The sequence below is a fragment of the Aquarana catesbeiana genome, linkage group LG01 (assembly GCF_042186555.1).
Source record: "Aquarana catesbeiana isolate 2022-GZ linkage group LG01, ASM4218655v1, whole genome shotgun sequence".
In the NCBI taxonomy this organism is placed as follows: domain Eukaryota; kingdom Metazoa; phylum Chordata; class Amphibia; order Anura; family Ranidae; genus Aquarana; species Aquarana catesbeiana.
The window spans coordinates 857,729,573-857,752,031 of NC_133324.1; the positions used below are offsets into that span (position 1 = coordinate 857,729,573).

At 43.4% G+C, this 22,459-nt stretch overlaps 1 protein-coding gene across 4 annotated transcripts in view; it reads left to right on the forward strand.

Moving 5' to 3' along the window:
* CCDC149 (coiled-coil domain containing 149) overlaps nucleotides 1-22,459 on the forward strand; it is a 139,914-nt gene that overhangs the window by 91,128 nt on the left and 26,327 nt on the right. For 3 of the 4 annotated variants that reach the window (XM_073609236.1, XM_073609253.1, XM_073609245.1), the window contains exons 8-11: nucleotides 3,911-3,995; nucleotides 10,881-11,025; nucleotides 15,194-15,270; nucleotides 16,882-16,914. In XM_073609236.1, coding sequence (XP_073465337.1) covers nucleotides 3,911-3,995; nucleotides 10,881-11,025; nucleotides 15,194-15,270; nucleotides 16,882-16,914 — 340 coding nt within the window. The remainder of the gene's footprint in view (nucleotides 1-3,910; nucleotides 3,996-10,880; nucleotides 11,026-15,193; nucleotides 15,271-16,881; nucleotides 16,915-22,459) is intronic. The other variant, XM_073609262.1, reaches the window with a different exon arrangement.

Sequence of the window (22,459 nt, forward strand, 5' to 3'; positions counted from 1 at the left end):
CCACTCCTTTCTTCAGCAGCTCTGCAAGGATTGGCTGTTTCACACCTCACCATGATTTGGCATGCTGAAGTCATGTGGTTACTTTCCTGTCTTTTCACTGGATGTTAGAGATCATAGCAGAAGTTCAGTGTTAGAAATACACAGGGGAGTGTAGAGGTGGGCGGGGAGTCTACTGACATCATGACTCCACCCACCAAGCTCCAGACAACAGACCCACCCACAGAATCTGCAGTTTTTCTCATAACAGACAGAGGGGAGACATTTGACAGGTAAAGATGCATGTAGGAGACATGTATATCCTTATAGATAACCCCTATGGCAGTAGTTTAGAAAGGATAACATTGGGTTTACATCCACTTTAAAAAGAGACTTAAAATAGAAAAAAGAGGAAAAAGGAAAAAAAAAATAGAAGGTTGGTGCAGTCGGAGAAGAATTGTTAGGAAAGGATGTACGGCGGGGAGGTACAAACAAAATAACTAAAATATTTAAGAATGGAAAAAATTTCAGGTGAAGTTAAAAATTCCATCCATGTATACCATAGTTCATGGTCGCATCCTATATTTTATATCACAAGTGAGGGACAGGTTTTATTATCTGTACACAAGCTGCATAACAAATTAGATGCAATGAGCGTATCTGTGCATGTTATTAAAAAAATGTGCTCCTAAGAAGTTCTTAGTTCTGTGGCAAATGTGAGGTCAAATGAACTTGCACTAGAGTGGCTTGCAGTTGCTATTGAAGACAATAGACAAGCAGTCACTAATTGACGTGAAAATCATGCAGAACTCAATGGGGGACATTTTATTAAAGTGAAAGTTGTGCCTAAATCATGCACGCTTAAGTATTTACATATCATGAACAATCAGTAAAAGTACCTTTAACACAAGTTGTCATTCACCCCTGTATCTGTATGCACTGTGGAAAAAATTAAATTTTTAGGGCTTTATCACACCGTTTGCATTGGAACATGTCCCAAGCCACTATCTTCTTCTCTGAAGTCATTGAGAGCTAGCTGTCTTTTCTGGGGTCATGCGGCCAGCCCCCCGGATTACCCATCAGGTCTGCCTTCCTCCAGCCACATTGTGTGGAAGCTGATTTCTCCTGGGATATGTGATGTACACATTGCATTTTGCATTGGTTGTGCCTAAATATGAAAACAAGAATTTGCCACAGGCATATTAGGTATCGCTATGCACACTGGTGTGCGAGTAATAATTTTAGGCCTCTACTTTACTGTTAGCTCTAAACTGATGACCTGTAAGGGATTTTAAAGCATTGACTTTGGTCTAATTTGGGCACTAATATTTGTTGTCATTTCACAGGCATGCATAATTTTAACCCCTTTACAACCAGAGTCAGAACAAACAAAAACACCATGTCAGAACCGCAAGCACAGCAGGGGAGATGACTGCACTAACATAGTTTGTGTTCGTTCAACCCGGTAACCTGCTGGGTTGAACGAAAATAAACTTCTAGTATGTACCTGGCATTACGCTCTCTAAACTAGATCAAGCCCTGATCTAGTTAAAGTATAAGCTCTCTTTATTAAAATAAATAAATACATTTGCAGGTAAAAAAAAGTGTGCATTTATTATTTTTTGTAGTAGGAGCCTATAAAGCATTACACCAGCGATCAGCAGATCACTGATGCCATGCATGTCTCCTGTACACTGCCAGTGTAACTGCTTGCCCATGCGGTTAAGCCAATACTCCCTGACAGGAAGACAAAATGAACTACCACAGCGCCATTGTAGTTCATTGAGAACTACAAGCTGACAGCCGCTAAGGATGTCGGGACTTGTAGTTCATTCAGACACACACAGCCGTGTGGGCGGAGCATGTAATATGTTGCCAAAGGTGAACTTATCCTTCATTCTTTAGTTAAAGTGGTTGTACACCCTTGCATATAACCAGGGATGTGACTGGCCTCAGGTGATACACAGAGATGAAACAAATCATCCTACATAAGTTGTACCAATTTATCTGCAGCCACCTCTTCTTTACATCCTTTCAAAGTGCTGAATTTTAAACTTGTGTGAGAGTTCAGAAAAAAGGGAGCAGAGAGCTGAAATTACACTCTGCAGAACTCGGGGAGGAGAGTTCTGAGAGCTGATTGGAGCGAAGAGATACACCCCCTTGCACACAGGAACAGAGATACATCTGTCACTCTGATGGAGGTCCCTCCCTTGTTTTTTTTTCTCTTGGGTGTCAGGAAAACCTGTCAGAAGTGATTCATGCTGATAGCAGAGGAATGAAGCAGCAGGCAGAAGTGACACTTAGTGCTCCTAATTGAGACACGTGAACACTATAGAGGGATATGCTTTGTTCATATTTCATGTCTGAGGTTTGCAACTACTGTAATCTTTTTATTTCAACAGACTTTTTTTCTGCAGACTTCTCTTCTAGGGGAGGAAAAGATACAATGAATCTTTTCCTTTTCACAGAGGAGAAACAGTGGGGAGGGTCATGATGCTTTTGGTCACAGTAGTGATCATTGTGATTTGCTAATTACAGTGACCACATGATTGGGATTTGGTTTTACCAGCTCCCGATCATTAGTATGAGACTGGGAGCTGTCACCGACAGCTCGGTCTCAGTGCTGTGAGCCTTTAATCCAGCACGCTTCCAGCAAAAACACAGGAACACATATAATGGGATGCCCAGAGATAAAGCCCATATCCTGAATTCCGCATATATGTGTTACACTGCTGTAAAGGAGTTAAGGCTTGACATATTTACTCAACACAACCTTATATTTTATATTTTACAAAAAAATAGGTGCTATATTGTGTTTTGTGCATTAAATGTGAACGTTTTAGCGTATTTAATGAAGATATAGGTTTAAAAAACAGTTATAATATGCGACATAAAAATAGCAACTTCTCCCATTTTATTTTCTAGTGTCCTCACTTTCAGAAAATTATAGGAGAGTTTAAATGTGCTTTTAACATGTGCAAAAAATGACAGTGAAAGGGGAAAGGGTTAAAGGTTCTGATGACAACTGTAACATTAAGCGTTTCCTAGTACTTTCTGTTTAGGTGACAAGTAGGGGAAGTTTAACTAAAACTGGTGCAGTCTACCAACTTCAGCTTGTTCAGTTAAGCTTTAACAATAAGCCTAGGTTCTCACTGACAGCGGGATTTAACTTGTGCAAGTTCAGCTGAACTCGCACGATTTCATTCCCACATGTCAGTCTGACTTCGGGGGCGATTTGAGAGACATCTGTGTGGGTTCCTGGACAGATGTCTATACAAATCGCATCCCAAAATTGCCAAAAGTAGTACCGAAACTACTTTTGGGAATTGGTGCGGTGCCTGCAAATGCGGCGTTGCACCGATTTGGACGGTGCCATTGCTGGCAATAGCCGCGTCACATAAATGTGAACCTAGGTTCAAACCTGGAAGCTGATTGGTTTCTATGCAGAGCTGCACCAGATTTCACACCCTGTAATTTTAGTAAATAATCCCCATAGGGTGAATCTTCCCAGTGAGGACACAGCATAAAAAAGGAAAGTACAGTTCAGAGATCAGAAAAGTAATGTATTGTGCAATATAATATATATGTATAGGGGGTAGCTAAACAAATCCAAGCCTATAGCAAAGTAAGAACCATGACATTGCTTCTTTAATAATAACCTCACTTATAATAGACCTGTCAGAATGTAAGCCACATCTAATTAAGACATCAAGATAATTAACATACCAGAATAAGGCTCCATTGTTGCAATAAAGGAAGAGATCAACATGCTTGAATTGGGGTCAGAATTCCCCTAGGCCCACAGGTCCAGCAGTACTTGCTGGCTCCCGTTTTCTGTGCCAGTGTCTTAACATAGAAATGCTAGTAATAATGTGCTTATTTTTAATGCAAGATTTATCTGTCTTACATATTAATGTCTTTTTTTTTATTCTAGAATGCTCTGGAGAGGAGGAAGAATTCCAAGTCAAGTGGCAAGTCAAACAGCAGTGCTCTGACTGGGGTACTTTCTGCCAAACAAGGTACCTGCTGAAAAAAGAATACCTATATTATGATCATTTTATTCCAGAAATTGTCATATAATGACATTATATGCATGCCACGTGCAACAGTGTAACTTTTTAGTTTATTGAAATCAAGTGCTACATTTAATATACATTATACAGAACAATGCTACTTTCTTTTCATGTAGGACAAAAGTTCAGCGTGAGCTGATATAGCGTTTTGTAGTGAACTAACTAAACATTTTGGTATCCGTTTATCAAGCAGCGGAAAATAACCATTGCAGCTAAGTTTTCTGGCATTCTCAGAGGAGATCTCTTTCCTCTGTGTGCCTGTTGATAAAGCGTTGTAGGGTGCTTCTCCCTTTGTGGATTGAAGCGATCTACAAATGTTTCGGAGAACACCTCCTGTTACTGTAATGTCGCCAGACATAGCCGGATTACAGTAACAGAAAACCAGTGAAACACATAGGCATTAGTAGCTCACACTACATCTCATATTAATAAAATAATAATGTTGACGTCCCCCTACACAATAAAAAAAATAAATATATATAAAATACACACATGTAGCACCCTCTACCTAAAGGTAGGTGCTGGAGTAGTATTTTTCTAGCTGCAGGGCCCAAGTGCAGGTAAATGTAGCCAAGTTTGTGCTTTAGGCCGGGCCTGGTTGTTGTGATTTGGGACTGGGAGTGATCAGTGTAGTGGGGGGTGTGGCCACCTACACTCTGACTCAGAGATGCCTCCCCTGCTTTCAGAGGGATGATTCTGGAAGAGAGGTAGGACTTGAGATCTGAGTGGCAGGCAGCTCATGTGAGGTGCCCTGACCAATCAACTTGCATTGGCAGGGGGCAGGCCTCTCATATAAGCTGGGGTCACATGCTTCCAGGAGGAGTCTAGAGTTCCAGGAAAGACAGCATGGAGTAAGTGAGGTGCTGTCCTGGGAATCCCCATGCAGGGATGCGCCATGTGTGGAGGAGGGATGGAGGAGCCCTCAGGAAGAAGCTAAAGAAAAAGATCTTCATCTTTAAGGATGCATCAAGCTGCTGTGACCGGGGAACACAGGACTTGGCTGTAATGTAGATCAAGTGGAGGAAGTAGCAGTCAAGCGGAGGATGAAGAGCAGCATTCTGTGACCGGGGACACAGAACTGTTCTGGAGGAGAAGGTCAGTGTAACATAAGAGAAACTGGTCAGAGCAGTGTAGAATGCTGTGTGGCTGGGGAGCACAGCATTGTAAAATATGGACTGGCTGAAAGTAGTGGTCCGTTTATTGCCATGTGTCCGGTCAACCGGGAGAGAATGCCGTGTCTTCTCTGGCCTGGTTAGCACATTGGTAATAACTTCCAAAGTTTGAGTGACTGTCCGATTTATAGAAGCTGGAGAAGGAAGCTGTGTGCACCTTTGGTTCTTTGAGTCAAAAAGACAATATCATTCTAGTCTACAAGTAGAAATTATTCAGAGTGGTTCCTCTTGTTCCATTGGAAGTGAAGCTAGCAACTCAGTAACTATGCATTAAAGGATTTGCACAAAGTAAAGAAGCAACAGTTAGTAAAGAAGTTAATGCACAGAAATACAAAGATACAAGGCCAAGGCCACAAGTAATTTCAAGAATGTGCTGTATCATGGGCATCTCATATTTCCCCTTTTCTTCCATCCAAGTTGTATCCTACAATAAAAAAGCAACAAAACGGAGCAAAGTGACTGTTTATTGTCTTCAGAATGGTGAATGGGAGGTTGGCAGCAGGGTGACTGGCGGATTGCTATAACCAAATAAGCAGCCCTTACGGGGGTACCGCTACATACACACACACAAAAATGTTTTGCCATTCGTTTCAGTTTTAAACTGAATAGGTTGTTTTACAATCCGCTTTAATTTCAGTTTTGTATTCAGATGGTTGGAGTGCCACTTGCTCATTCATTTACTCTGAGCACAAGAATGTTTTGGATTTAATGCCCTGTATATAAGCTGATGAAAAATCAGACTGGCAGTAGGAGCCGCTTGTACTGCATATTGTAAGAGGCAGAGCATTGGTGGTTGGTATAAATTCTGTGCAATTACTTTTAACTCCTAGAAAATATTTTTTTCTTTTTTACCAGGAGCCTGGTTAATAAAAAGACATCCAAGGCAACAATGGAAGAATGGAGTTTGTTCTCGATTTGTGCTCTTTACGTATTTTAGGGCCCATTCACACCAGTGGGCATGCACTATGCATCACACTATTTACATATCCTTTTTCTCTAGCCGTCTGTCCAGGACAGCACTAGAGAGATGGGCTTCACCTCCAGAGGCAGGAAAACACAACATTTAGATGCATAAAGGGCAGCTTCTGTCCCTCTTCCCCAGTCTTTGTGTTTCCTCCACCGGGGGAGGATGGATGGGAGCTCTCCTTCCCCTGAGCCTAGGGGCTGCCTAAGGGAAAGGGGGAAGAAAGTCTACAAGTACCTGGATAAGGATGGCAGGCATCTGAGTTCCCCGGTCAAGCAGCGGAGGAGCTGGTACCAGCGTCCTCCGCCAGGATAGCCTGGGGAGGGCTGGTGTTCCCAGCACGGAGCTAACGGCGGTATACTATGGTATCCCGGCGGGGGGGCAGGCATAGGCCTCGAGTTCCGGCCTGTGGAATGCAGGAGGAGGGCGGGGACTTCCAGCACAGCACTTCCGGTTCCTGGCCACGCGCCTGGATTCATGGCTGTCTATTTAAAAAAACGCCAGCCACAGATCAGCCACAGCACGATGCTCCAGCAAGGAACAGAGGACAGCATGGATCTAGCTGAACCAGGTGGCAGTGGTGGTGACCCAGCTCAGGTAGGCGGACACTGGGGTGCCTTTGACCTACAGGGCTGGGGGGGGGTGGGGTGGTGGACTCAATGTTGGCACCCATTCCCCCCCCTTTTTGAGATCGGATCCTGGCTAAAGAGTCATGTGAATCCCGTCAGCGGCTGGTGGGGGTGCACATAAGTGTTGATGAAGGTATAAACCCACTGGTTGGCTAAGGTTTTTCTGACAGCAGCTTGTCTGTTTTTTTCTTTCCCTTTAACTCCCTTCTCTTCCCTCCTTCTCTTGTCTCAGGCTCAGCCCAAAGAACTGGAGCGGTCAGGGGGGAAGAAGAGGTGTCCGTCATGTATGAGCAAATTTAAAGAAGGGTAGCCCCTTGTGAACCCAGTATTGATAAATTGATTTACAAGGAGGCAACAGGGGCTTGCAAAGAATTGATTTATGGCGCTCAGAAAGAAAGGAAGGCCATAAAATCGATGCTGTCAAACTTTGAAACCCCAAAACAACCAGCTGCAGTCCCCCCCCCCCCCCCCCCCGCGTCAGCCCCAGAGGAGGGTGACGAATCAGGGAGAGAGGAATCGGATCCTATGGATGAGCTAAGTTAGACGGCATCATCCAAACATATTCCGAGCCAAGGGATAAGTTCACCCAGATAATTGGTAGACCAGCGGGTTCTTATTCCAGTGCCACAAAGAAATAAACCACGGTTTCTACTCACGTTTTCATAGTAAAGAAACCGTCGGGCATATTCCGCCTAATATTGAACTTGAAGTCCCTGAACAAATGGGTGACCTACAAGAAATTTTGGATGGAAACAATCTTAACAGTGAAGTCAATTCTTCCCCCTGGATGGCTTTATGGCCTCCCTCGATCTGAGGGACGCCTATTTACACGTCCCGATCCAAGAAGAATCTCAAAAATGTTTGTGGGCGGCAATCAAGTGGGGAAAGCAGGTCCAACATTTTAAAAAATTAGGGCCCTGCCATTCGGCCTGTCCTCATCCCCCAGGATTTTTACGAAAATCCTGGCGGAAGGCACTGGCCCCCCCGAGACTGAAAGGAATATTGGTCATCCCATACTTAGACGACCTTTTATTTTTTGCACCCTCCGCGCTCCAATTGCAAGGAGATCTGCGGGTGGCCATTTCCTTTCTGGAAAAGCTGGGGTGGTTGATAAACAAGGAGAAGTCTAACCTAACCCCGACACAGGTCTTACAGTACTTAGGTCTTCTGCGTCACTGGGTTCACCAAGAACCCTATCTCACAGAGGAGAAAGTAGAAAAAGTGAAGGCGACGGCAGCCTTTTTTCAGAACAATCTGTCAGTTTCCATCCGTTCAACTATGTCAGGTCTGGGTCTCCTGGCAGCAACAATCCCTGCAGTACCATGGGCAAGGGCCCATTTCAGGTGTCTCTAGGCCAATATCCTGAACAGCTGGGACGGAGCGCAGGAAACCCTGGACACAACCTTCCGCCTATCTCAAAAGACCAGGAGGTCTCTGTGATGGTGGAGGGACAAAGAGAACCTTGTGCGGGGTCTATTATGGTCTCTTCTGGTGTCTGTCCGCATCACCACGGACGCCAGTGCCTAAGGCTGGGGGGCCCACTGGGGTCAAGAGTAGCCCAATGACGCTGGGAGAAAGCACAGTCCCTAAGATCAGCCAACTGGAGGTAGTTCTGGGAAGCGCTAAGGGCATTTGCCAGAGAGCTGAAAATTCACCACGTACAAGTCCTCTCGGACATTGTGGCAGCAGTCTCTTATTTAAACAAACAAGGGGGAACAAGGTCTCTGTCCTCAATCAGATTAGCGAGCGCCATCTTTTCTTGGGCCAAGAGAAACGAATGGTCACTAAACCGGGAAATCTTCCAGCTAATGGTAGAGAAATGGGGCCTTCTAGAGGTGGATTTGTTCGCCAACAAATCAGATGCCAAGGTTCCAGTGTACTTCTCACTGGAAAGAGAAGTAGGGGCCAAGGGGATAGATGCCTTGGCCCAGAAGTGGGCGTTTCACATTTGCTGCGCCTTCCCCCGTTCAAACGTATTCCTCTGGTCCTGAGGAAGTTTGTTCAAGAGCGCACCACAATGATCCCAGTGGTCCCGTATTGGCCGAAGAGGCCGTGGTTTTCCGCTTTGTTACGCCTGACAGAGGAGCCTCCCCTCATGCTGCCTGAGAGGAAGGATCTGCTATCCCAGGGCCCAATTCTATTATCAAAATTACAGACCCTGAAATTGTCAGCTTGGTGTCTGAAGAAAGCCTCCTGAAGTCTAAGGGGCTCTTGGTAAATGCAATTCTTTCTAGTAGAAAGAAGGTAACCCAAGCAATTTGTTACATTTTGGAAAGTTTTCTGTTCATGGTTAGATACCAAGAAGGTGTCTGGAGGTATTCCAGCCCTCTTGGAGTTTTTACAAGACTGTGCGGATCAAGGACTGGCCATTAGTACACTAAAAGTGCAGGTATCGGCCTTGTCTGTCTTTTTTTTTGGAGCATCCCCTGGCATTAGACCTGCTAGTTAGCAGGTTCTTTAAGGGGTTAGCTAGGATTAGACCCGTTCCGTTCAAAATTCTGCCAAAATGGGACCTGTCGACAGTATTGCAAGGTTGGATTAAATGGTCACAAAAGGAAGAGCTGTCCTTTAAAATGGGTCACACTCAAAACAGTTTTTTTAGTGGCCATATCCACAGCTAGAAGCATTAGCGAGCTGCAGGCACTTTCCATTAAGGAGCCTTTCCTGCAAATTTTTGAAGACAGACTGGTATTGCGTACAGACCCAGAGTTTTTGCCTAAAGTGGTGTCAAAATTCCACAGGACTAAGGAAATTGTTTTGCCGTCTTTCTGTGGGTCCCCAACCAATCCAAAGGAAACAGAATTCCACCAACTGGATGTGAGAGAGCCTGTGTCTTACGGTATCTGGAGTTGTCAAAAAGCATTAGAAAATCCAATGCTCAATTTTACATTTGAGAAAAAAATTGTGGTTCCAAGCTTCGAAATGCACAATTGCAAGGTGGATTAAACAAGGTGGATTAAACAAGCTATTGCTTACGAGATTGAAAAAATGGAATGTCCTTTTTCCCCCATGGCTCACTCCACACTGGTACTATCGGCTTCTTGGGCGGAGGGAACTGGAGCAACGCAAGAACAAGCAACAACATGGTCAAACTACTTGACTTTCATGAAGCATTATAGATTATCTCAGCGCAAGACTAAGCGTATGGGAGAAAAGTCCTCCAAGCGGTAGCCCCCCCCCCCCCCCAATCTGGTAAGTTCTTGTTGATTCTCTCTAGTGCTGTCCTGGATAGACGACTAGAGAAAACTATAGTTAGATTTACCGGTAACTCTGTTTCTAGGAGTCGTCCAGGACAGCAGGGATTCCCTCCCTATATGCTGTTACAACTTTGGACAAGTGTTTTTGTTGTTTCAGAAGCCGTTCTGGGGAAGTTCTCGGTTAAAGACTGGGGAAGAGGAACGGAAGCCACCCTTTATGGATTTGAATGTTGTTTCCTGCCTCCAGAGGTGGAGCCTATCTCTCTAGTGCTGTTCTGGATGACTCCTAGCAACAGAGTTACCGTTAAGTCTAACTATAGTTTTTTTTCTTTCAAGTTTATTGAAATGTTACAGAATGACATTTTAACTTCTCTCTTTGTTCTGCTTTTTTTTTTTTTTTCTTTTTTTTAAATCACATACCGATTTGGTGTGAAATGAAACAATGGGACAAATTGCCCAACACTTCCCAACACATTATTATTATTATGCAGGTTTTATATAGCGCCAACAGTTTGCTCAGCGCTTTACAACATGAGGGCAGACATTACAGTTACATTACAATTTGGTACAAGAGGAATCAGAGGGCCCTGCTCATTAGAGCTTACAATCTAAAAAGGAAGGGTCAATTGATACAAAAGGTAATAGCTGTGGGGGGATGAGCTGATGGAGCAAGTTAAACAGTGTTAATTAGAAGCAGGATAAGCTTCTTTGAAGAGAAGGGTTTTCAGGGATCTCCTAAAGATGAATAGGGCCTTCACATATGGTGTGAATAGGAACTGTAGAGGTTTCATTTGTCTGGTGACCTTGAAGAGAAGAATGGGTTTGATCTGAGTGTCACCTGATGGCTGCTGTTTCTCTCTTCTTTGCAGTTCAGGAGTTATTATCGGAGGACCAAGGCTGTAGCCTTCCTGCCACTCCGCAGTCCATCTCTGATCTGAAGTCTCTGGCTACTGCTCTGCTGGAAACCATCCATGAGAAAAATATGGTCATTCAGCACCAAAGACAAACCAACAAGTATGTGTTTCTTTCCCTTTGGCCTCCTATCTTACTGTCAGCTTGTAGAGAAAGGAATTGAAAACAAAGTATTTCATTAAAGCTTGGGAAAAGAAAATCAGCCAAGTTGCAGCTTCTGTAACTGGAAAACACATTGGGTTCAGGATCACAATATATCTAATAAGCTTCTGTCTGGGGATTCTGCTGCCTGTTTTTTCTTTAAAGAAACCATAAGAACTACAGTGCCTTGAAAAAATATTCATACCCCTTGAAATCTTCCACATTTTGTCATGTTACAACCAAAAACAAATGCATATTATTGGGATTTTATGTAATAGACAACACAAAGTGGCACATAATTGTGAAGTGGAAGGAAAATGATAAATGGTTTTCAACATTTTTTACAATTCTCTGAAAAGTGTGCGTTTGTATTCAGCCCCTTTACTCTGATAAACCTAACTAAAATCTAGTGGAACCAGTTGCCTTCAGAAGTCCCCTAATAAGTAAATGGAGTCCACCTGTGTGTAATTTTAATCTCAGTATAAATAAGCTGTTCTGTGAAGCCCTCAGAGGTTGCTAGAGAACCTTCGTGAACAAATCTCATCATGGAGGCCAAGAAACACACCAGACAGGTCAGGGGTAAAGTTGTGGAGAAGTTTAAAGCAGGATTAGGTTATAAAAAAAATTATCCCAAGCTTTGAACATCTCGCGAAGCACTGTTCAATCCATCATCTGAAAATGGAAAGCGTATGGCACAACTGCAAACTTAACAAGACATGGCCATCCACCTACACTGACAGGCCGGGCAAGGAGAGCATTAATCAGGGATGCAGCCATGAAGCCCATGGGAACTCTGGAGGAGCTGCAGAGTTCTTCTGCTCAGGTAGGACAATCTGTGCACAAGACAACTATTAGTCACGCACTCCACAAATCTGGCTGTTATGGAACAGTGGCAAGAAGTAAGCTATTGTTTAAAGAAAGCCAAAATTAAACCCGTTTGCAGTTTGCGAGAAGCCATGTGGTGGACACAGCAAACGTGGAAGAAGGTGCTCTGGTCAGATGAGACCAAAATTGAACATTTTTGGCCTGAAAGCAAAACGCTATGTGTGGCAGAAAACTAACACTGCACATCTCCCTTAACACACCATCCCCACTGTGAACATGGTGGTGGGTAGCATCATGTTGTGGGGATGCTTTTTTTTAGCAGGGACAGGGAAGCTGGTGAGAGTTGATCGATGGAGCCATATACAGGACAATCTTAGAAGAAAACCTGTTAGTCTGCAAAAGACTTCAGACTGGGGCCGGAGGTTCACCTTCCAGCAGAACAACAACCCTAAACATACAGCCAGAGCTATAATGGAATGGTTTAGCTCAGGGATATGCAATTAGCGGACCTCCAGCTGTTGCAAAACTACAAGTCCCATCATGCCTCTGCCTCTGGGTGTCATGCTTGTGGCTGTCAGAGTCTTGCTATGCCTCATGGGACTGCAACAGCTGGAGGTCCGCTAATTGCATATCCCTGGTTTAGATCAAAGCATATTCATGTGTTAGAATTGCCCAATCAAAGTCAACACTTTTCAAATTTCTTTTTTTTTTTTTTTTGCACGCCACACTTTTCAGATATTTATTTGTAAGAAATTTTCAAAACAATTTATTTCCTTCCACGTCACAATTATGTGCCACTTTGTTGGTCTATCCCATAATAATCCCAATAAAATACATTTACTTTTTTGGATGTAACATAACAAAATGTGGAAAATGTCAAGGGGTATGAATACTTTTTCAAGGCACTGAGGTTTTCTAAATACATTCTGATAAATACTCACATTTCAAATTGTTTATCTTTCCATAACTATTGGGTAATAATTGAATTGTAACCCCTTTTTGAAGCTAATCCATCACTATTGTAGCAGATTAGATCTGAGGCCGTAAAGTATTATTGACGTTTTTACAGCAAGAGCTTTCCTAGTTGTGCTCCTGTTTGAGCTTTGCCATAATTCAGCATGATGTGGTCACCTGGGTTGTGAGACTGTAGTGTACTTTGGTTTCATATTGGAAAAAAACAATGGCTGCTAGCTTTAAAATATCCTGTTATTTTGTTAAACTGGCATTCTAAAACCTTTGTAATTGCCTTTAGGTGAATGGTGTGACCACATGTATAAGTGTTAAAGAAAAAAACAAAAAAAAACACATGGTGGGCAATGCATCCTAGAATCGGCCCCGCTGATATCGCCCTCGCAGAAACTATCAAAACTGTACCTATTACATAGATCCTATTATACGCCTCAGAAGCTGTTAAGTTTGGCAGACGCTTAGATGACACTTGTCCAGGCGCACTCATTCACATGATGTGGTGGTGCCCCAAGCTACATAGGTATTGGGAGGCAATTCTCCAAACTTTAAACTCTGTGTTTAAACTATCCTTCACACTGGACCCATTGTCTCTTAGGTTATTTGGATGAGGAACTTGTTCCACGCACCACTCAGATCCCAGTGGTTTGCTGCCTCTAACAGGCATGTAAGCTTATAGCACAGAGATGGTTGGCGATGCTCCCACCCACTCATTCAGACTGAGTGCAAGCTGTAAACCAGGGGTGCCCAACCTTTTGAAGAGCGAGGGCCACTTAAGTGATATGGTAACCAGTTGCTGGCCACAGTGAATTTAAATGGTTTAAAATAACCAGTCACGGGCCACAGTGAAATTAAATGGTTCAGAATTTAGAATTTTTTTATTTTGAATAGCATAATGAACATTTTTCTGCTGCGGTTGCTGGATGCTGGTGGGAGGGAGGGGAGGAGAAGCCGGCTTTTAGCAGTTGCAGGAGGAAAATGGAGAACGTGATAGGGAGGCCACACCGGCCCCCCAGGAGCATGGGGCGGGGTTGTCATTGCAACCCCTGGTTCTACACCAGTGGTTGGGGGGTGGTAAAAACCACCCACCCCCCAAACCGCAAATGTAAACAAGCCCTTACTGTCCTGAGCCCCCTATGAGGCTGCTTTCACACTGATGCGCTGCGATATAGCCGCACCACAGGTGCGGCACAGTTCACCTGTGGCTTTCCTGCAGGTTAGTTGTGCTTTGCCATAGACTTCTATTATATCTAGCAGGTGTGGTGCACTTTCTGAAAGCTCACCAGAACTCCTGCATTCAGTTTGAGGTTGAGGGCCACATCAGAGGTCCCTGTGTCCCATAGGTTGAGCACCCCTGCTGTAAACGATAGAATATTGAAAGAGAAGTTCATATATATTGAGAGGATGCGCAAACAAATTTGATAAGCTTTGGGAACCTTGCTTGGCTATTCTGGGCCTGGGACCTCACTCACTTGTTATGGACAGATTACTGGAATGATTCTAGAAATATATATTTTATGTTGGTACAGTGATGGGGATCCGTTTATATAGTATACTTGAGTCTTTAATTTTATTTGTTGTTCCTGGGGGGATACTCTAAATGTTCTATGGTACACCTGGTAATTGGTAACTACATATAGTTGTGATAGGAGTCGTACAGTTGTATAATTTGAGTTCAGTCAGAAGAATTGCACAAATGATCGTTTATAGAGTAATGCCATTTACTGTAAGATTTTTTACTATACTGTATTTCTGTGAACAACAATGTTTTGTATAATAACACAAAGCACACCAATTACTGCTTAGCCCTGTTTCACACCAGTGTGGTTTTGAAGCCGCACTACTTCAGCACGAATTTAAAGCAGTGCGATTTCATGTGCTGCTTGCTGATATCTGTGTGACTTAATTTAACAGATGTGAATGCAAGTCGCACTGAAATCGCACAAATAGTGCAGGAACTTTTTCAGCGTTGGTGCGATTTGAGTCGAAGCAATTTGAACTTTGCTGCGAATGGGGTGCAACTTGTCATGTGACCTGGAACTGTCAAGTTGCATGACAAGTCGCACTGGTGTGAACCATGGCTTATTATGTATTTCTGATGGCTATATTGGGTTTTGGGTCTCTGTTGTTTCAGGACCCAGGGGTAAGAGGAGGAGGTATGGGTTTCTCCTATTATTGTGAGGGGAGGTATGGGTTTCTCCCATTATTGTTTGTTTCTTTTTGTTTTTTCCTGGATGTACTGGCAGGCTTTTGTTTACTTTATATTGTGTATGTAAAGATGAAAAACCTTTTTCTTGAAAAAAAAAAACATGCAGTGATTCAATCTTTTTTTCTTCAGAATTCTAGGTAATAGAGTGGCAGAGTTGGAGAAGAAACTCCGCACATTAGAAGTGTCTGGACTGTGGAGTCTTCCAGGTCAGTTTTGCTTAAAAAATTGCCCTTTGGTATGTCTGCTCCTCTTCCACTGAGCATCACTTCTCTCTGAGGCATATTAAAGCTAAACTGTAGGCACAAACATGCCCATTTATACATATGCCCTAATGGCCACAGTGGATTTAAATAACCATACCTATAACTTAGGGGTGCCATCACTTTGTTGTACATAACGTGTAGAGAGCCGAGCTACAAGAAAGACCAGCTGTGACCAGTCTTTATCACAGGAAGCTCCTGCACATGCAAAGTACACCAAGATTCAAGTAAGAATACACATGATCCTTGCATTTAGACATGATTTGCTTACCTTGGAGTTGTTTTAGTTGTTCGGTGAGAGTGCAACTTTAGGCAAAACTTTTTTTTTTTGATAGTGTAGAGATGGGTTAGACCCTTTGTCGAGATTTTATCTCTGTGTCCCCAGTGGGAGGATTCACCCCTGAGTTTGTACTGGTGTGACCATTATCACCAATGTTCCAACCGCTTTCTAAAAAGGGCAATACGCCTCGTTTTGGGACATTTCCCCTAATTTCCCATTGGGTTTCTGGGGCATGAAGTCTAGAGAGATTTCCCCAGTGGGACACCGCACAAAATAACCATTGTGGGGTTTTATCCCTTCCCTACCTTATAAAAAACTTGACAAAGTCAGAATTCCTCATCTTCACACTTGAATGTTGAAGAAAAGCATCAATGTGACGGGCAGGCAAATGGCAGACTTTCCAGAACCACGCCCCCGCACCCCCTGGGACTTTGTGACCGCGTGTCCTTAAGACACAGCTGATTGCGGCAAAGGGCCAATCACAGCAGCCCTTTATCATGTGATCAGCTGTGTCCAATCACAACTGATTACATGTAAACAGACTTGCCAGTTAATGGCAGTCCTTTCCACACGCTGTCTCTGTATAAGCAAAGGAAAGCCGATAACAGGCAAAGATGTCGACACACTGTTTACACTGATAATCAGTGCTCTGATTAGTTCAGCCCCATCAGTGCCCATCAGTGTTTTTTGTTTAGCAAAAAAAAAAAAAAACTGGTGACTAAATACCACCAAAAAGAAAATCTGTCTAAAAAAAAAAATAAAAACATTTATTATGGGTACAGTTTCATGACTGAGCAATTGTCATTCAAAATGCAACAGCAATGAGAGCTGAAAATTGGCCTGGGCAGGAAGGCTGTGAAAGTGCTCAGTAATGAAGTGGTTACATTGAAATATCCAGGTTGGGTGTATTGACCCTTAAAAGGACAAGTGCACTTTTAATAACTGATAGGACTCAGAATACAATCCTACACAAATCTAAGCGGCACGGCCAGCTTTGCAGATTTTCACCAGGAGGATGTATATAGAGGGGGAAGTAAGCAGCTGGCTGTGGAGTTTTTAGGTAAGTTGAAGTTAGGGATGGTGGTCTAGTACACACTTTTTACTTCTAGTGCACTTTGCACTTGTTTTGTTGCCCTTTTAAATTTCCTGGATTATTTTTGGTTGTACGTAGATCAAGAGCAATTGTAACTATTCCACATTTTTTGGAGAATGTTTTGCGCAACTTCAGCTCAAATGTTAATTGTAATGTTTTTTTTTTTCTCCTGTGCTTCATCAAGGCCTCAGCTACAATGTCTCTGTGGGAGTTGGGCGTAGGTTCAACTTTTTCTTTACATCTGTGCTAAAGGAGAACTCCACTCAGGACAAATGCATTTAAACTTATATAATGTCATGAAACCCTGATAAAGTTTTGGTACCAGATGCCTGTAATTATGATTAAATAAAAATCCTAGCATCTGTGTGTATTTCAAAGCGGGAATGTAGTGACTTAGGCTGCCGTTGATGACCGCATTCTGAAAATACTAATTGCCTAGCTGAAATTCTTTCTGACCTAATAACTGGGAACAAGCATGCGGCAAGTGAGGTCAGAATGAAATCAAAACTCCACATCTGTATACTTATTATAGGTCAGTGAGTCAAAGTATTGAAGTCAGTAGATACTAAAGTAAAACTATAGTCAAAACTTTTTTTCTTTTGTTTTTTTTTTTTTTTTTTTTTTTTTGCATTTTAGATTTGCCATCTGTGTCTCATTAGGGAGATTTGCCTTCACTTCCTGTCCCATGGCCTAAAAAGGAAGTGAGAGGAAATCGCTGCAAATTAATTAAATCCCTTGGGGCTTTCAGCTCTAAAGAACTAATATCTGCTTTGGAGCATTTACCCTCTTAGTTTTCCAGGGACAACCCAAGATTTGTGATTCTCCTTTGCTTAAAGCGGAGTTCCGCCTAAAAAAAAAAAATTTAAGTCGGCAGCTACAAATAGCTGCTGACTTTTAAAATAAGTACACTTACCTGTCCAGGGCTCCTGTGATGTCCTCACTTGAAGCCGATCTGTCCCCTCGGCTCTGGGTGGAGGTGCCGGCATTGCTAGTAAGGGAATCGGGAAGTGAAGCCTTGCGGCTTCACAGCCCGGTTCCCTACTGCGCATGCGCGAGTCACGCTGCACTTCCTGACTGGTCCCTGCTGTCTTCTGGGACCTGTGTGTCGGCGGGGGGGGGCAGAGAAGTGATAGGACATGGCGTAGTTTGCCACGGATACTGCAGAGATCTTATGTCAGAAGTGGGAGCAAATACCTGTATTAGACAGGTATTTGCTTCCCTCTCCCCCCTGAAAGGTGCCAAATGTGGCACCGGAGGAGGGGAGGAATCCGGACAGCGGAAGTTCCGTTTTTGGGTGGAACTACGCTTTAAGTAAACCGGACAAATGGAGGGGGTGACTCACTCAAACAGGGGCACAGACAGCAATAAAAACTGGCAAGTGTACTAATCCCTCTCCGCTCTACCCAAAACGAAAAAAAAAAAAAAAAAGGTTTTGCCTTTAGTTTTACTTTAATTCAGGGGTTTTTTTGTTTGTTTTTTTTTTAAAGTGGAACTCTAAATGAAAGAAGAATACAAAAATAAAAATACACACCCCACACATAAAACACACACATACACACACACACACACTCACTACTGTGCAAAAGTTTTAGGTAGTTGTGAAAAAATGCTGTAAATTAAGAATGCTTTCAGAAATAGAAGTGCTAATAGTTTATCTTTATCAATTAACAAAATGGAAAGAAGAGAAATCAAAATCAATATTTAGTGTGACCACCCTTTGCTTTTAAAACAGCATCAATTCTAGGTACACTTGCACACTGTTTTTGAAGGAACTCGCCAGGTAGGTTGTTCCAAACATCTTGGAGAACTAACCACAGATATTCTGGGGATGTAGGCTGCCTCAAATTTTTCTGTCCCAGACAGACTCAATAATGTTGAGATCAGGGCTCTGTGTTGGCCAAGTTATCACTTCCAGGACTCCTTGCTCTTCTTTACACTGTAGATAGTTCCTAATGACATTGGCTGTATGTTTGGGGTTGTTGTCCTGCTGCATGATCACTTTGGTGGCAATCACACGCCTCCCTGATGGTATGGCATGATGGATAAGTATCTGCCTGTATTTCTCAGCATTCAGGACAGCATTGATCCTGACCAAATCTTCAATTCTATTTGCAGAAATGCAGCCCTAAACTTGTAAGGACCCTCCACCATGCTTCACTGTTGCCTGCAGACACTCAATATTGTACCGCTCTCCAGCCCTTCGACCAACAAACTGCCTCCCTCCTGCTGCAGCCAAATATTTCAAATTTTACCTCATCAGTCCAGAGCACCTGCTGCCATTTTTCTGCACCCCACTCACTTCCTATGTTTGTGTATAGTTGAGTCGCTTAGCCATGTTTCCATGTCAGAGGTATGGCTTCTTTGCTGCAATTTTCTTTGAAGACCATTTTTGGACAGACTTCTCCAGACAGTAGAAGGGTGTACCTGGGCCGCACTGGTTTCCACCAGTTGTGTACTGATGGCACTGCTGACCATTGTATGATGTCTCTCATCTGCTGCATTAAGTTTCTTTGGCTGACCACTGCGTCTGCTGTCCTCAACTTTGCCCCTTTTTTTGTGCTTCAAAAGAGCTTAAAGGGGTTGTAAAGATAAAAATTTTTTCACCTTAATGCATTCTATGCATTAAGGTGAAAAAACTTTTGACAGTACCGCCGCCCCCAGCCCCCCCGTTTTACTTACCTGACGCCTCGAATCTTCGCTGCTCGTCCTCATTGCAGCTCAGCCTGGTCGCTGATTGGCTGCAGTGGATGGATTGAAAGCAGCGCAGCCATTGGCTCGCGCTGCTGTCAATCACATCCGATGACGCGGCGCGCCGGGGCGGAGCCGAGTGATGCAGCGAGCGGCTATAGCCGCCGGCTGTATCACGGGAGCGCGCCCGCAAGCACTCACCACCATGCGAGGGAGCTCGCATTAAGGTGGTAAATGCTTGCGGGGAGGAGCTGAAACAGCCGCCGAGGGACCCCAGAAGACCAGGTTCGGGGCCACTCTGTGCAGAACGAGCTGCACAGTGAAGGTAAGTATGATATGTTTGTTATTTAAAAAAAAAAAAAAAAATTACCTTTACAACCCCTTTAAACAGCACATCTTAAAACTGCAGTCTGCTTTGAAATCTTTGCTTGGGAGAGACCTTGCTGATGCAGTATAAATGCAAAGTGACTTGTTGCTGTGCTCGGTCTTGCCATGAAGTATGACCTGTGACATGAAACTATCTTCCACAGCCTCACCAGAGTTTGCCTGTTCCTCACCTAGTTTTAATCTTACTAAATCCCTGACTGTGCAAGTGTACAATGTGTGCCAAAGGGTAGTCACACCAAATATTATTTTGATTTCTGTTCGCTCATTTTGTAAAATGATATAAATAAACTATATATATATATATATATATATATATATATATATATATATATATATATATATATATATATATAAAATTTATTTGATCGTACATCACGGGACACAGAGCCACAGTAATTACTATGTTGGTTATAGTCCACCTTCAGGTGCTGGACACCCTAAACAGGAAGTTGCCTCCCTATATAACCCCTCCCACTACTGGGAGTATCTCCATTTTTTTTCCCAGTGTCTAAGGTGTTGGTCACGAGTGAAGATGTGCTGTGCTGAGCTCCACTGGAGCTATCCTTGCTGGGGCTAGTCATGCAGCCGAATCCATTCAAAGTGTCTTTTTGGCCGAATTGAATGGTACCCGGGCCTTGTGTCAGAAGAAACAAGGTTTTGCCTGTAAACGCTTCTGTTTTTAGAGAGCTGGACACGGGGATCCAGTACTTTTGGTATTAAGGCCATAAAGTTTTACTGGCGGTGGTGCTATTACAGGTCCAGGATTGTGGGTTTCTCGGAGGGCCCCAAACTTCTGAAGGTTTGTTAATGGAACCCACCGTGAAGGGGGAAGATTGGGTCCGTTGGTTTTACTACAGAAAACACTGCGGCGGGAAAGGTAAGTGGAGTTTTCTAAGAAATTTTTGAATTTTCTTCTGAATGTCTCCTTTAATTTAAAAGTGTCACCACTGCGAGCTGTATAGAGCACATACCTTTTCACGCTTCCTCAGAGAGCTCTCGTTGTGTCCGGAACAACAGTTTCTTTTCCTTCAGCCAGCAGCAGACCTGCGGTAAGTCCCGGGGGGATTTCCTCCCCACCAGACGCCCCCCACCTGTGCTATTTTCTCTCCCTCTTCACGAGGAAGAAGCGACAGGAGAAAAAAGAAACGAACAGCACGCCGCCCTACTCAGCGGCTGCCAGGCTCCCTCTTCGCCATTTTTTCCCCCTCACTGTACGATCCCATGTGATCAGAGGCCCGCGCTCGTGCAGGAAAGCTCTTTTTTAAAAAGAGAGCAGGGGAGCCGTAAGTGATGGGGGGCGGGGCTTACTGCGGCGTTGGCATCCTCCAACATCCAGCGCGGGAAAGTATGTTTTTTAAAAGCACTATGGTTACTGCTGCAAGCTGCAGAGTGACACAAGAGCAAGAGGGGCATGAAAGAGGTTTGGTGACACAGGCATTCCTTTTGACACATTTACTATTGCATCAGGCTGAGCATTAATAGCGGCGGCAGTGGCTGACTATTGCTCAAGCAATGGATGCGATTTCTTCTAGTAGTACCTCTGCTTTGTGCATCTGGCTATGTTCAGAAGGGGGGGTTGAAACACCCCATAAAAGGAGCTAAAAGGGTCTCACTCAAGCTCTGGAAAGCCTACTCTACAAATGGCATCCTCCCCTGAGAGGGAGTGGCTGGTCAGAGTGAGCAGCCCTGAAATGTTTGCAACTGTTTTCAACACTGCAGCCCCTGTTAATTTTACTTTTTTTTTTTCCTCAGCCATGGTAGGTTTAAAAAAAAAAAAAAAAAAAAAAGTTTAGCGACTCTAATCGCATTCCAGTGTGGTCAAGATGTGACAGGTTCTCTTGCATTTTCCTAGGACTCTCAGAATGAGGAACTAGGGACAGAAGAAGACAAATTCCCTCAGGGGACCGTGGTGAGGCTGATGACTCCTCTTTTGAGGTGTCAAATGCAGGAGAGTCAGCTTTCACAATCTGTAGCATTAATGGTACAATTTCTTGCTGAATGATCCGCTCCACATTTATGTACCCTTAACTGAGTGTTTGGGTTCGCTAAAGCCTTCTCAAAGCTGCGCATGCTTTTTCCTGTCCATTCTTTGTTGGAAAAGTTTTTTGTATCTGTAGGATCACCCAGATAAGCATTATTTTCCTTTCTAAAAAGTTTTCACACTTTATCCTATGGTAGAGAAAATTCACTAAGTAGGGTATACCAGCAATTACCGCTACTATATCTTTTGTAAGTAAGTTTGACTTGTCCGGCAGACAATACTCAAATTCTTAGGGATCCAACGGATAAAAGGTTGGAATTCTTATTAGAAAAACAAAACAAAAAAAAAAAAAACACTTTTTTTTTTCTCTTGAAAAGGTTGAGTGTTTCAGCCTGCGCTGACAATAATTGGTCAATCGTTGAGAGACCAGTTTAAACAGGTGTTCAAGGTTATCCTGCTCAGCAGGTCCAGGAGGCAGCTTTATATTTGCAATAGTTGCTATGACAGATTCTATCCTTTAGGCATGCAAGAAGTTCCTGGCTAGTCTTCCTTTTTGCGGTGAGACATATATCTGGGGATATTTTGGATAATATATCCAAAGAATTTCTAGTAAAAGAAAGGTACCCCTTTTGCCATTTAAGTGAAGGAGTAAATGTATTTTTATTTCAAAGCTCCTTCTTCTGTGCCAGGGGCATCAGCCTCCAGG